Below are 14058 nucleotides of genomic sequence, written 5' to 3'. Positions count from 1 at the left end.
GAGCTAACACCGCGGAGTGAACGGAGGTTTCATTTAGCTGGTGGCTAGTTAGCTTCCTAGTATTCAGTTTGATCTCGAAGCTAACCAGTTACAGGACGATGCTAATGTTTAGCCAGCTGGTTAACGGTATCTAACAGCCTCATAAGTTCCTCTGCAGTAAGCTAATAGTCTGCTTATAACTGAACTGTAAACTGTGAGCTAACGATAACGTTACAGTAGCTCATTGATAACTGCTGGTTAGCATAAAGTAAAAAGCTAACGAAAGCTCGTGAAGTTTTATATTCTATCTCTGCCCCCTCCAGTCTGAGTTAGCTTTGTGCTAAGCTAGGCTAACATCAGCTGACTCTTGGTACACCGGCTAACGAGGATTTAGTTTGAAAGAAGTTCCAGCTTTAATATCAGTGTAAATCAGTTGAACAGAAACTAAACATTATGCATTCATCTGCTTTAGCTTTAGTCCAGATGACCTAATACACTGGACACTGAGTGTAAGTGATCAGTTTGTTTTAGTTTAGTTCTTTTGTTAAAGGACAGGTTCCACAGTTGGTTTCGAGTGTGAAGCTGCTCCTCCACTGTGGCTGATCAGAATATTTATCTGTGTATAGAAAACGATTATCAACTGATCAATCCTTATCAGATTGTCTCAACTGTCAAATGTCAATGTTGGTGTCAGGGCTGTAATTTAAAGGATTAATAATGCTAATCATTTTAATTGGTGTTTCATCATTTGTGCCTGAAAGGCAGAAAATAAACCATTTCATTAGATCTAAATGAAATAAGATAAGATATAAAGATGTAAATAGAAAACTGACCAGAGTCTTGAGATGTTTGTGAAATGAATTTCCTGAAGTTATGTCAGATGTTTAGTTTTGGTTGGTTTTATGAAAAATAACTGTATAAATGTGCTGAAACATCAGATTCTCTGTTTTCTATCTCAGTTGAACTGAAGCTCGTTGTTTTGAAACAGCTGAGACGTTTAATCACATTCAGATGAATTAGTGATTCATTATTTATTTAAATAATAACATCAAAGCCAGTCTGGCTGTTTGAAACACTCGACACAGTCTGCATGGTTTTACTCTCCTCCTCCGTCTCTGTAATCTGTAATCTGCTCAGTGGGATTACAGCCTGACGGACTGGACTGTGTGTCAGACACAAGTGGCATGTTCAACCTGTAGCAAAACAGTGTGCACTGTTTTGCTACAGGTTGAACGGTGTTAAACCGGCTCTGAGGTACCTTTTCTCTCAGAGGTGTTATCCAATCAGCAGAAACGTGTATATGAACTCCGCTATATCAAAAGGGCAGCATGCACAATTAATCCGACTACAGTCCTTTACAGATGCGTCCACTGCAGCTTGGTGTTTGCAACATCAACGTTAGCTTCTCCAACAGGCTAACATTCCTTCCTGTATTGGCCAGCAGACCGGAAGGTCCTCAGATGTGACGTCTGCAGTTGGACTCTCCTCCTGTCGTTGTTATCATCTTGTTTGTCACGTTGAGGGCTGCAACTATTATTTTATTATTGATTAACATTATAACATTTCTGAAAGTAGTGAAATAATGCCTATTTTAATTTCCTGCAGTCCAAATGTTTTGTTCTCTGTTCTCTGATGACCTCTGACCTTTCCTCTTTCTCTGTTTCAGTGGAGGAGGGTGGAGCTTCCCAGCAGCCATGATGGAGGACACAGACCCAGAGCTTTCCCCCACCCCCTCTGATCAGAACAGCCCCTCCCCCTCCATCTCCTCCTCTCCCTCCCTGTCCCTCCCCTCCACCCCCTCGTCCTCCTGCGGCCCCCCCCAGGCTGTCACTCCTCCTCTGGGTGTCATCAGTGAGGGTGTTGGGGAGCTCAGCCTGGTGATTGATGCTGAGGTGGCCCACCGGGCATGTCAGGAAGTCCTGCAGAAGGTGAAGTTGAAGCAGGTGGATGGTGATGTCACCGGCGTACAGAACGGGGAGGGACCTGACCCGGAGCCCCCCACCCCCACCGCTCTGAACGCCACAGTGAAACCGTTGAAGATCCATGAGGAGGAGAAAGACCTCGAGGGCCCGGCCCCCGGCTCGGTGAAGAGCGCCCGGCGGCGGCAGAGACACAATCCCTCAAAACAGTCGTGGCTGCTCCGCCTGTTCGAGTCCAAGCTGTTTGACGTTTCCATGGCAATCTCCTACTTGCACAACTCAAAGGAGCCTGGTGTCCAGGCGTACATCGGAAACCGGCTGTTCAGCTTCCCCCACGAGGAGGTGGACTTTTACCTGCCGCAGCTGCTCAACATGTACATCCACATGGACGAGGACGTCGGGGACGCCATCAAGCCATATGTGGTGGGTGTAGTCTGGACAGGGGGCGGGGCTTAACAGCATGTTACCAAACCTGCGTACAGCTTTCAATCTGCTTATTCAGTCATCTGCTGAAGCTCTCAGCTGTCACTTGCAAAGCCTTTGCAGTCATAGCAACCACCCATAAGCACAATAACTGCTGCTAATGACTTAGCAGATAACAAGCTACCACATATGAGGAAATGTAGCACCCAGACAGACCCCCACAGCCCTGTCAGATAAGGTCAGGTACCCAGTGTTTCCCACAGGTTGAGAATTTACTGATGTTGGTGGGTGGCGCGTTGTGTGACAGCCGGGTTCAATAATAAACTAGTCAAACAAAGGTTCATGAATAACTCAGAGAGACGTAATGTTAGTTTGCTGTTATGTTGGCGAACTAACTTATCAGTACATCACTTTGCACTGTGTGTGTGTTCAGTTTTGTTTTTAGGCGTCCAACTAGAGGTGTAACAGTACACAAAATTCACGGCTCGGTATGTACCTCGGTTTTGGGGTCACGGTTCACCACGTTTCCAGTACAGCAGGGAAGGAAAAGACTGCAGAAAATATATATTTTGAAAAATGTAAAAATTGAACAGTGGCTCATTGGCCATAATTCTTACTGTAACAGTTAATGCACTCAAATACCGATAAAAAAAAACACACAAATGTCAGTAATACTCCATCCCAGGCTCTGACCTGTTGATAATCCCTGAACAGCTGCAGCTTGTGTTGGTTTATACAGAGCAGGCACAATGGACTGACTAACATGCACACTGCAGGCTCATTGTTGCTCAAGCACTTTGACCACAAACTTCAATTCTGTATTCTCTCGACTGAGTACGGTCGCACATCTGCAACGATAAACACTCCTGTAGCATCAGTTACTACCTTGGTCCGAGTCTGCAGTGAGAGGCTGCCTGAAGGCTGTGGGGAGGAGGACTCCCTTCCAGTCTGGTTTTGTCGTGTTTAATCGACACGTTCAGGTGATGCCGTGGTGAATGTCATGTATGAAGTGTTTCCACAGACAGACCCGACTTCAGTTGAACAGTCTGCACACAGTTTGACAACTGTTGTCCATTTTCTCTGTAACTAACGAGAAAACCGTGATGCTCCCACACAGTGGATATAAATGTCTAAACCGACTAGCAGCTACAGCTGAGAGACGACAACTGGTGCGCTGCCAAAACGTTGCAGGTAAAACTCCTCTGGTCTGTGGGCATTACAGTGGATCAGTATTTATTTCATGCAGGACACAGTAATAATCCCACCTCTCTCTCTTCACTTGCTCTCCCAATCACAACATGTGCTGTTTTATGTTGTTTATTGTTATTTTCCTCATAAATGAAAATATGTAGTTTTTAAAAATCAAATAATTTATTAATTAATTTATTTTTTGAATTAGTGGATTTACTCCATAATCTTTCCAGGTATCTCCTGGTAACTGCAGGAATACCCTCGGGGGTAAACGTCAGTGTGTTAGACCAGTAAAAAAAGGCTTCCTGAGATGAAAACACTGTCTTTGGCTGACTTTCTGGACACCCTGCGACACTCTGACAGGCGGTCACAGTCACTGTGCTGGACTCAGCAAGCAGCTGATTTAGTTTCCCTCTTTTCTTCCTTTTGTGAACAACTTTGTAACGTGTCTAGATAAAGTTTGCTCACGTTGCCTTTAACCCCTGCGTGTTGTCTTCAGGTTCACCGCTGCAGACAGAGTATCTCCTTCAGCCTGCAGTGCGCCTGGCTGCTGGGAGCGTACTCCTCTGACATGCACATCTCCACCCAGCGTCACTCTCGAGGAACTAAACTGAGGAAACTCATCCTGTCTGATGAACTCAAACCTGCGGGGCCTCGAGCTCGTAGAGACCCTCTGACTCTGACGCCCTTCTGTCCTGTGGCGTCCCCCGGCACCGGCTCCGGGCCCCTGGGAGGAGAGCATGGCCTGTCGCCCTCCAAACGCACACACCAGCGCTCCAAATCAGATGCTACAGTCAGCATCAGTCTGAGCAGCAACCTGAAGAGAACAGCCAGTAACCCGAAGGTGGAGAGCAGCCAGGATGAGGTAAAGACCGGGCTCAACAGTGCTGCTCCAGAGCGTGAATGTTTATTTATCTGCTGGTAGCTTGTAGAGTGTTAACTGGAAGATGACAGGCAACAAACATCCTCGGCTGAATTAAAACCAGAGCTTGTTTCATCAACGGAAAATATCTGTTGACCTTTTATTCACTCTGATGATGTTTATGTTTAAATAAGTTGTTCAAACTGCTGAGGTCTTCTGGATTCTGATAATATAGAAATGTTAGATGTAAACTTAGAAGAGTTCTTCAAAGCATAAAAACTAAAAGGAATCATAAAATCATATTACACCTGCGTCTGGTCCAGAAGGAGCAGAATCTAAACCCTCTGACCTCTGACCCTCTCAGGACAGCAGCTCCAGCTCGGACAGTCTGGAGTTTGAGACTGGTCCCGTAAGTTCACCAGCGTCATGTTTCTCTCTCCAGGGTGCATTGTGGGAAATGAAGTGTGTGATAGAGTCTGTGGGTTCTGGTTCTGGTTCTGGTTCAGGCTCAGGTTCAGTGTGAGGTGAAGTCCCAGGCGTTCAGCTCAGATGGAAATGAATAAAAACATCCAAAACCCTGAAGGAGCTGCACGTCTGTGGACTTAACGTCACTTCCACTAATTGTTGTTCTGTTGGATTCAATCAGCTGTTTGATGTTGGTGGTGAATCAATCAGGACACAAACTGATCTCCAGACAGTGATGATGTTTCCTCTCACTGATTGATTGACTCTGTGTCTGTGTGTCAGGTTTGATGCAGAAGTCAATAAATCGTCTGTAAATTTATAGTGAAAATCAGTGACTGTGTTACTCACCAGGACTCTGAGTGGATGTGGTCTAACAGGATCGAACATCTGACGTCCAATAACAGCCCAACAATCACAGTCACATCAGCTCTCAGCAGGTTTGACCCTTTAAAGGCAGGAGATGAATGTACAACATGGTAGCATTATGATCAACTCTACTTTCCATTCAGTATTAATTATTAATATACAGCGTCTCAATATGCTTTCATCATATTAATATATTATAAATGTAGCGTTCAGTTAGTCGTATCAGGGTGTATTCACACACAGTAATGTTGCTGTTGTGAATACTAAATAAATATATTATTATTTAGGTATAATATCCTACAGATCTCACAGCTGCAGGTGTTTATACTGTGTATATATGTATTTGTATATATATGTATGTATATATATACATACATATATATGTGTGTGTATATGTATAATATATATAATATGAGCAGGTACAACATGGAGGCAGATATCAGTGATCTGTGGAAGTCAAACCTGACACTCAAACATCAAACCATCACCTGTTCACCTGTCTCTCTCTCCAGAGGTGACCCCCCGAGGAGACACCAGCAGAGACTTAAATCACCAACACTGAGTCCTCTAATAACCCCCCCCAACCCCCGTCTGTCTTGCAGCCGGTGCGTCTGGCTCCTCAGAGGGAGTTCATTAAGTCTCTGATGGGGATCGGGAAGCGTCTGGCCACGCTGCCAACCAAAGAACAGAAGACCCAGCGGCTGATCTCAGAACTGTCGCTGCTTAATCACAAACTACCGGCTCGAGTCTGGCTGCCCACCGCCGCCTTCGACCACCACGTGGTCCGAGTGCCGCACACACAGGCCGTGGTGTTAAACTCCAAAGACAAGGTGACACACACACACACACACACACACACACACACACATACACACATACATACATACATACACACATACATACACACACACTGGTCAGAGCAGACAGGTGAACAGAGGGAGGGGTAAATGTACAGTTGCCCATGAATAAACGCTGCAGCTCCTCAAGAACAAGTTCCAGCGTTTCACTTCCCAGCTGCTGGGTAAAAGTGAGGGGGGTTAGTCCTGAGGTAAACAAAGTCTTCCCTGTGCTACTGAAAAGGGTCTGGAAGCTAGCACATGAGCTTTGGTCTGCCAGGAGGAGAAGGTTTTCAGGCCCGGGGCGGGGGGACCCAATGGGGGAGAACCGGAGCTGGGCAAGAGGGCAACGGAAAAGGGCTCAGCTAGTAGGACTGCTAGCTGCACAGCTAACTGAGCTAACTAGCTAACAGCACCTACAATTAGCAGCAGTTAGCGGTTATTCACACTGCGATGGAGTGGTTGGACAGCTTTTGAAAGACGTTGAGTGTTTGTTAATGTATATTTTATATTTTTGTCTCAAAATATAAAAGGTGACATTTAACTTCAGTGGTGTTAAGACATTATTATCAGGCCTCAAGCAAGGAATGACACTTAACAGACCTTTGTGTTACCTCATGAGGGAAGCAGCTGTTCCATCTGGCTATGGCTAGATGGGAATCAGACTTCCATGTCTATGCTTGGGGTAAATGTTGGAATAATTTGGGTGTAACTAAATTTCAAATACGTTACTATCTAATTATCACCTACTTACCATGACATTTGTGGATGAAGCATTACCACATGTTGTACATGTGTCATATATGTAAACATGTTACGATTTCGTATGCGATTAATTCAGGCACATAGTCAAACATGATGTTATTTTGTTAAAGATATATTTGATATATAAACGTTGAAAATGAAACAGATGATTTGTGTGACACGAAGACCTCAGCTGGTCATGTGACCTGTGTTGACCTCTGTGACCCCTCAGGCTCCGTACCTTATCTACGTTGAGGTTCTGGAGTGTGACAACTTTGAGACGTCCAGCGTTCCGATCCGGATCCCGGAGAACCGGATCAGGAGCACTCGTTCTGTGGAGAACCTGCCGGACTGCGGCATGACGGCGGAGCAGAGAGCCGGCAGCTTCTCCACAGTCCCCAACTACGACAACGACGACGAGGCCTGGTCTGTGGACGACATCGGAGAGCTGCAGGTGGAGGTGAGAGGCCAGTCAGACAGGATGCAATGTCATCAGTATCACCACAAAAATATGCACATTCGGCGCTAACCCTCTGTCTGCCTTTCTGTCTGCCTGCCTGCCTGTCTCTCTGCCTGCCTGCCTGCCTGTCTGTCTGCCAGCTCCCAGAGATCCACACCAACAGCTGTGATAACATCAGTCAGTTCTCAGTGGACAGCATCACCAGCCTGGAGAGCAAAGAGCCGGTGTTCATCGCTGCTGGAGACATCAGGTCTGTAAACATAGTACCCATACACAGTACACGCAGTACATACACAGTACACACACATACACTTTATTTTCTTACTGCAGATAGAGAATCTGCATCTTATCAAACAACAGATAATAAATGTGTGTAATGCTGTCCTCTGCATGTTTTAGGCGGCGTCTTTCGGAGCAGCTGGCTCAAGCCCCCACCACCTTTAAACGGGACCCTGAGGACCCGTCAGCTGTGGCCCTGAAGGAGCCCTGGGAGGAGAAGGTCCGGTAGGTGAAGCTCAGCATGGAAGGTTTTCCTATAAATTTCCAGGAATATGTCGCTCTCTTCCCCCGGAAAACCTTCACACAATCTCAGTTTTAATATCAGACCTGACAGCAGTGTGTATGATCATCTTTACACTACTGACATTTGCAGATCTATTTTATTCTATTTTAACTACTTTTAGTAATTCTATTTCAGCTGGCCAGCATATTTTTTGAATTGTTTCCAACAGGAATGCCACGTATTAACGCTCTATAAACGTCAGGAGCTTGACGAGCCGTGCTGAACGTTGAAAAATGTTCAACTTTGGGTAAAATGCTGCACTCGTCACTGTCACTTTTTACCCAGCTGTGCAATCGCAGTGGAGGAGGGGCGGTACAAATACCAGAAAGACCAACTGAGATGTTTTCTCGCACACAAAGTCACATGAAACCAGACAGAGCGGCGGGTCCGTCCTCTCTCCCTACGTGCTTCAACCTTCCCTTCATCCAGAGCAACTACTCTACTTTGTGCTGACATTTTTACATTCAGTATTTGTTGATAACACAAACTGTCTGCGAAATTGGGTAGACTACTTGCAACACATACTTCCACGTATATTCCGTATCACAGCAACCAAAGCATCTCAGCTGAAAAAACGCTGCGCCTCCAAAATGCTCTTAAGCGCTCCCCGCTGGGTGTTTTCAGAAGAATGCCTGGCATTTTCAGCTGGGAAAAAACGCTTTGGTGGACACAGGCCCTTAAACTTTAGCTAAAACGGTTTCAAATATCACTGTGGTGTATATTTCTGACTGTAGCATGTATTTCTGACGGTAGCGTGTATATTTCTGACTGTATACCTCTGACTGTAGCATATATTTCTGACTGTAACGTATATTTCTGACTGTAGCGTGTATTTCTGACGGTAGCGTGTACATTTCTGACTGTAACGTATTTTCCCGACTGTAGCGTATATATTCCCGACTGTATATTTCTGACTGTAATGTATATTTCTGACTGCAGCATGTCTCCGACTGTAGCCTATATTTCTGACTATCGTATATTTCCGACTCTATACCTCTGACTGTAGCCTATATTTATGACTGTAGCGTATATTTATGACTGTAGCATCTATTTCCAACTGGAGCGTCTATTTCCGACTGTATATTTCTGACTGTAACGTATATTTCCAACTGGAGCGTCTATTTCCAGCTGTATATTTCTGACTGTAACGTATATTTCCAACTGGAGCGTATATTGCTGACTGTATATTTCTGTCTGTAGCGTATATTTCTGACCAGCGTATATTTCTGACTTAGCATATGTTTCCAACTGTATATATCTGACTGCTCTGTATTTCCCTGCAGGAGGATCAGAGAAGGATCTCCTTACGGTCACCTTCCTAACTGGAGGCTGCTGTCTGTTATTGTTAAATGCGGAGATGACCTGAGGCAGGAGCTGCTCGCCTTCCAGGTGCTGCAGCAGCTGAAGGTAACACTGTGACATCACTAACATCAGACTGACCAATGAAACATAATAAACTCTTTCTCCTCATCCACACCTCCCTCTTCCTACAAACCTTTCTTTCTCTTAATCGTCGTCTCATTCCTCCTCTTTTTTTTTTTCAATTCAATTCAGTTCAATTTTATTTATGTAGCACCAAATCACAACAAAAGTAATCTCATGACACTTTACAAATAGAGCAGGTCTAGAAGACTCTAGACCGCAGGCAGGCAGACAGACAGACCGAGACCAGCAGAGATGTATAGCAGCACCAGAAGTAGCCATAGCAACTATAATAATAACTGAAATATGACTACTAATAGCAATAACAGCTTTAATAGTAACAGAACTATGACTAATAATAATAACTGTAGTGATGACAGTCAAGCAGGCCCATGGCAGCAGCAGCCAGGCATACCAGGACCACGATCCACAGGAACCGGCGAGACAAGGAAGCACAAAGAAACTCTGGGGAAGATATAAAGTTAGTAACATGCATTGGAGGGACATGAATGTGTAAAGATGAAGAGGGAGAGGAGGAAAGCTCAGTGCATCATGGGAAGTCCCCCAGCAGTCTAGGCCTATAGCAGCATAACTAGGGGCTGGTCCAGGCAGGCCTGAGCCAGCCCTAAAAACTTATCAAAAAGTAAAGTTTTAAGCCTACTCTTAAAAGTAGAGAGTGTGTCTGCCTCCCGGACCCAAACTGGGAGCCGATTCCACAGGAGAGGAGCTTGATAGCTGAAGGCTTCTTCTTCTTCTTCTTCTGCTTCTTCTTCTTCTGCTTCTTCTTCTTCTTCTTCTTCTTCTTCTTCTTCTTCTTCTTCTTCTTCAGTGTATTCCTTTTCCTTCTTTTCTTCTTCCTCATCCTTTCCACCTCTCATTGTCCCTCTCTCGCTCCGTATATCTCATTTTATCTCCTTCACTGCTCTCTTATCTACCTCATCATCATTTTCCTCCTTTCTCCTTCCTCCTTCTCCTTCTCGTTGTCCTCTGGCTGAGATTTGACTTTCATCTATTTGCACATCTTAAACTCAACAAACGAGATAAAAGTAAAACTGGACATTACACTGTGTTCCATTATGCATATGCTGTTTTTGTTCGTTTTTCCTAAATAGTCAATACAAATGACAGTCGGTACGATTTTTTTTAATCCTCAACAATTATATTATAATTAGGATTTTATTAAACAAAACTTCAGATGATGACAACAGTATTGTTTTGTGTTCCAAATTATTATGCACAACAGAGTTTCAAAACATTCAATAGGTTATAAAGAATTGAAAACGGAAATCTGTTGTATTTTCTGCATTTTTTTTCTCAAAATAAATGCTATTTCAATCAAAAACATCTTTACAGGTCAAGTTACATGTTAACATAGGAGCCCTTCTTGGATATCACCTTCACAACTGTCCCATCCATTGAACTTGTGAGTCCATGTATAGTTTCTGCCTGGATTTCATGTGCGTATGCCAGAATTGCCTCCCAGAGCTGCTGTTTTGAGGTATACTGCCGCCCACCCTCATAGATCTTCCTTTTAAGGATGCTCCACAGGTTCTCAATAGGGTTGAGGTCAGGGGATGATGGTGACCACACCATGACTTTCTCTCCCTTTATGCCTATAGCAGCCAAGGACTCAATGGTGTTTTTTGCAGCATGGGATGGTGCATTGTCTTGCATGAAAATGATTTTACTCCGGAAGGCACGCTTCTTCTTTTTATACCATGGCAGGAAATGATCAGTTAGGAACTCCACATATTTTGCAGAGGTCATTTTGACACCTTCGGGCACACTAAAGGGGCCTACCAGCTCACTACCCATTATTCCAGCCCAAAACATCACTCCACCACCTCCTTGCTGATGTCGCAGCCTTGTTGGGACATGGTGGCCATCCACCAACCATCCAGAACTCCATCCATCTGGACCATCCAGTGTAGCACGGCATTCATCAGTGAATAAACCTGTTTGAAAATTGGTCTTCATGCTTAATAATGTGGAACAACCTCCTTAAGTAGTTTCCCTTTAATTAGGCTCACATGCCAAATTAATTATCAAACCTGTCTGAAATTGATGTCAGTGTTTTAAACAGACAGGAGAAACAACACAAGCGAAACGTTTCATTGAAAAACAAAAAAACATGTTTATTTGACTGAAATCCTACTTGCATAATAATTTGGAACACAGTGTATAGTTCAGGGAGAGGGAGAAGCCCAAAGATGCAAAACAATGTTCATGTTGTTAAATACGTCAGTATATACGTATGTACATCATGTTGTCATCCTCCTCCGCCTGCAGTCTATCTGGGAGCAGGAGCGCGTCCCCCTCTGGATCAAGCCCTATAAGATCCTGGTGTTGTCGTCAGACAGCGGGATGATTGAGCCTGTGATGAACGCCGTATCCCTCCACCAGGTGAAGAAACAGAGCCAGCTGTCTCTGCTCGACTACTTCCTGCAGGAACACGGTGCTCCGACCACCGAGGCCTTCCTGTCCGCTCAGAGGAACTTCGTCCAGAGCTGCGCTGGATACAGCCTCATCTGTTACCTGCTGCAGGTCAAAGACAGGTGAGATGATGACGTCACATGTCACCTCGTCTTCTTCTCAGCTCCACCTGCACACACTCAGAGCCTCTCAGCTGCTCTCAAATGTTCCTTTTGTCTATGATTGAGGGATTTATTGCATTAGATAACAGTCTTTTTGAACCCAACAATGTTGTGACCTCTCGTCCTCCTTTGTCCTCTCAGGCACAACGGGAACATCCTATTGGACGCCGAAGGTCACATCATCCACATCGACTTTGGCTTCATCCTGTCTAGTTCTCCCAAGAACCTCGGCTTCGAAACATCCGCCTTCAAACTCACCACAGAGTTTGTGGACGTGAGTTTATCAAGCTGAAGGCTTCATATATGTCGTAGTGGTCACTGAGGGGGTTCTAGAGTTCCTGTAGGACAGTGATGCTCAACATACGGCCCGCGGGCCAGAAAGGGTGCAGGGTGGTTCCATGATTGTAACTTAAATGAAGGATGTGGATCCAGGTGAACACACCTGCTGATCTGAGAGGTTTAAGTGTTTCTTGGCAAAATACCAACAGAATAATATATATATGTACTGAAACTGTGTGTGTGTGTGTGTGTGTGTGTGTGTGTGTGTGTGTGTGTGTGTGTGTGTGTGTGTGTGTGTGTGTGTGTGTGTGTGTTTCAGGTGATGGGGGGTCCAGATGGTGACATGTTTAACTACTATAAGATGTTGATGCTTCAGGGTCTGATAGCAGCCAGAAAACACATGGACCGAGTCCTGCAGATAGTGGAGATCATGCAGCAAGGTGAGAGCGCGCACACACACACACACACACACACACACACACACACACACACACACTCTCTGTCTGCTGTTTACATGACTGTGCTCACTGTACCCCCCCCCTCTCCAGGCACCCAGCTGCCATGTTTCCATGGGTCCAGCACCATGCGGGGCCTGAAGGAGCGTTTCCACATGAGTCTGACGGAGGAGCAGCTGCAGCTGCTGGTGGACCAGCTGGTGGACGGATCCATGAGGTCTCTCACCACCAAACTGTACGACGGCTTCCAGTACCTCACCAACGGCATCATGTGACCTGCATCATGTGACCCAGCCGTGTGTGTGTGTGTGTGTGTGAGTGAGCGTGTGAGTAAGTGAGTGTGAGAGAGAGAGCAGCCATGAACAAACGCAGACTGTCTACAGACTGAGGAGGCTGATGATCCTCCAGCTTTTATAACTCGACTGCAGAGACGATGAGCCTCTCTCTGTTCTTCTTCTTCTTCTTTTTATTCTCTTATTCCAGTTTCTTCTTCTTTCTCCATCTGTCAGTTGAATATTTTTGTTGTTTGGTCTTTTCTTTGGAAGTTTTCTGTTTGTCTTGTTTGGTTTCAGCTCTTCTTCCTCCTCTTCTTTTTTCATATTTGGGCTGATGTCCCTGATTGGCTGCTCAGCCGGACTCTTAGCCAATCAGAGAGCAGCCCAGTTTTAGTTTGAAATGTGAACGCTCAGCAGGTGGACAGTTTTTACAGGAAACGGGAGGAAACAAGGCGGCATCTGTGGTTACCATAGAAACTGAAGCTGCTGAGTCCAAAGGACCATAGCTGTGTTTTTCATGTTTTAATTAACCGACTGTAAACCAGTTTGTCCTCTGACCCATTAAAACAAACCAGTGTTGACCTGCAGCTCAAAGCTTCACGTCTGTTGCATCAAACAAACATTTTTATTGTTTTATTTGACGACTTGAAGGTTGGAACACGACTGATTCATGATGAACTAGGAAACATAAACCTTCAGTTTGTCTGTAAACTCTTAATAATCGACTCTCAGGTCACGGGACCTTTAAATACACATAGTAATATTATTTGCTGATTTCAGTATTTTTGGATGTTAAAAATGTTTAAAGCTTCTGTGTTTTATTCCGGAGGAGAAACTGTCCTGCAGTTCAAAAGATAAAAAAGCAGAAAACATCTGGAAACACATCTTACATGACAAACTAACAGAACCTCGTGAACATGAACAGAAGAAGGTTCTGATGGGATTTCACTTCCAGCTGCTCGTGTTTACAGATATTTAGCTTTCATTTCCAAATTAAACACTGGTTTTTATTTCTGACTGAGGAGAAAAATTAAATATCAATAAAACAAAAACTCAAAATAAAATCCTGCTTTCAGCCACCTGTCTGTCTGCCTGTCTGTCTGTCTGACTGACTGTCTCTGTCTGTCTCTCTGTTTGTCTCTTATATTATAAATAATCAATATATGTCAATAATCAATCAATCCATCAAACTTTATTTAAACACACCTCTCAGAAAGATAAACAGT

General features: G+C 44.6%; 1 protein-coding gene across 3 annotated transcripts; it reads left to right on the top strand.

Moving 5' to 3' along the window:
- The first annotated feature begins 1673 nt into the window (after positions 1-1673).
- On the top strand, positions 1674-13413 carry pi4kb (phosphatidylinositol 4-kinase, catalytic, beta). 3 transcript variants are annotated; one of them, XM_070911414.1, is made up of 12 exons: positions 1674-2321; positions 4012-4377; positions 4739-4783; positions 5808-6035; positions 7018-7245; positions 7386-7495; positions 7645-7749; positions 9091-9214; positions 11519-11784; positions 11965-12097; positions 12422-12542; positions 12651-13413. In XM_070911414.1, exons 1-12 carry the CDS (start codon positions 1674-1676, stop codon positions 12830-12832), a joined length of 2556 nt encoding a protein of 851 aa, XP_070767515.1. In that variant the 3' UTR covers positions 12833-13413. The 3 variants fall into 3 exon arrangements, with proteins under 3 accessions (XP_070767515.1, XP_070767517.1, XP_070767516.1); XM_070911416.1 differs by lacking the exon at positions 4739-4783 and having other exon boundaries at positions 1677-2321; XM_070911415.1 differs by lacking the exon at positions 4739-4783 and having other exon boundaries at positions 1677-2321; positions 5769-6035.
- Positions 13414-14058: the final 645 nt, after the last annotated feature.

This window comes from Enoplosus armatus, chromosome 9 (genome assembly GCF_043641665.1).
Source record: "Enoplosus armatus isolate fEnoArm2 chromosome 9, fEnoArm2.hap1, whole genome shotgun sequence".
In the NCBI taxonomy this organism is placed as follows: Eukaryota; Metazoa; Chordata; class Actinopteri; order Centrarchiformes; family Enoplosidae; genus Enoplosus; species Enoplosus armatus.
The sequence above is the reverse complement of the archived record's forward strand: the minus strand, read 5'-3'. Positions and strand labels throughout refer to the sequence as shown.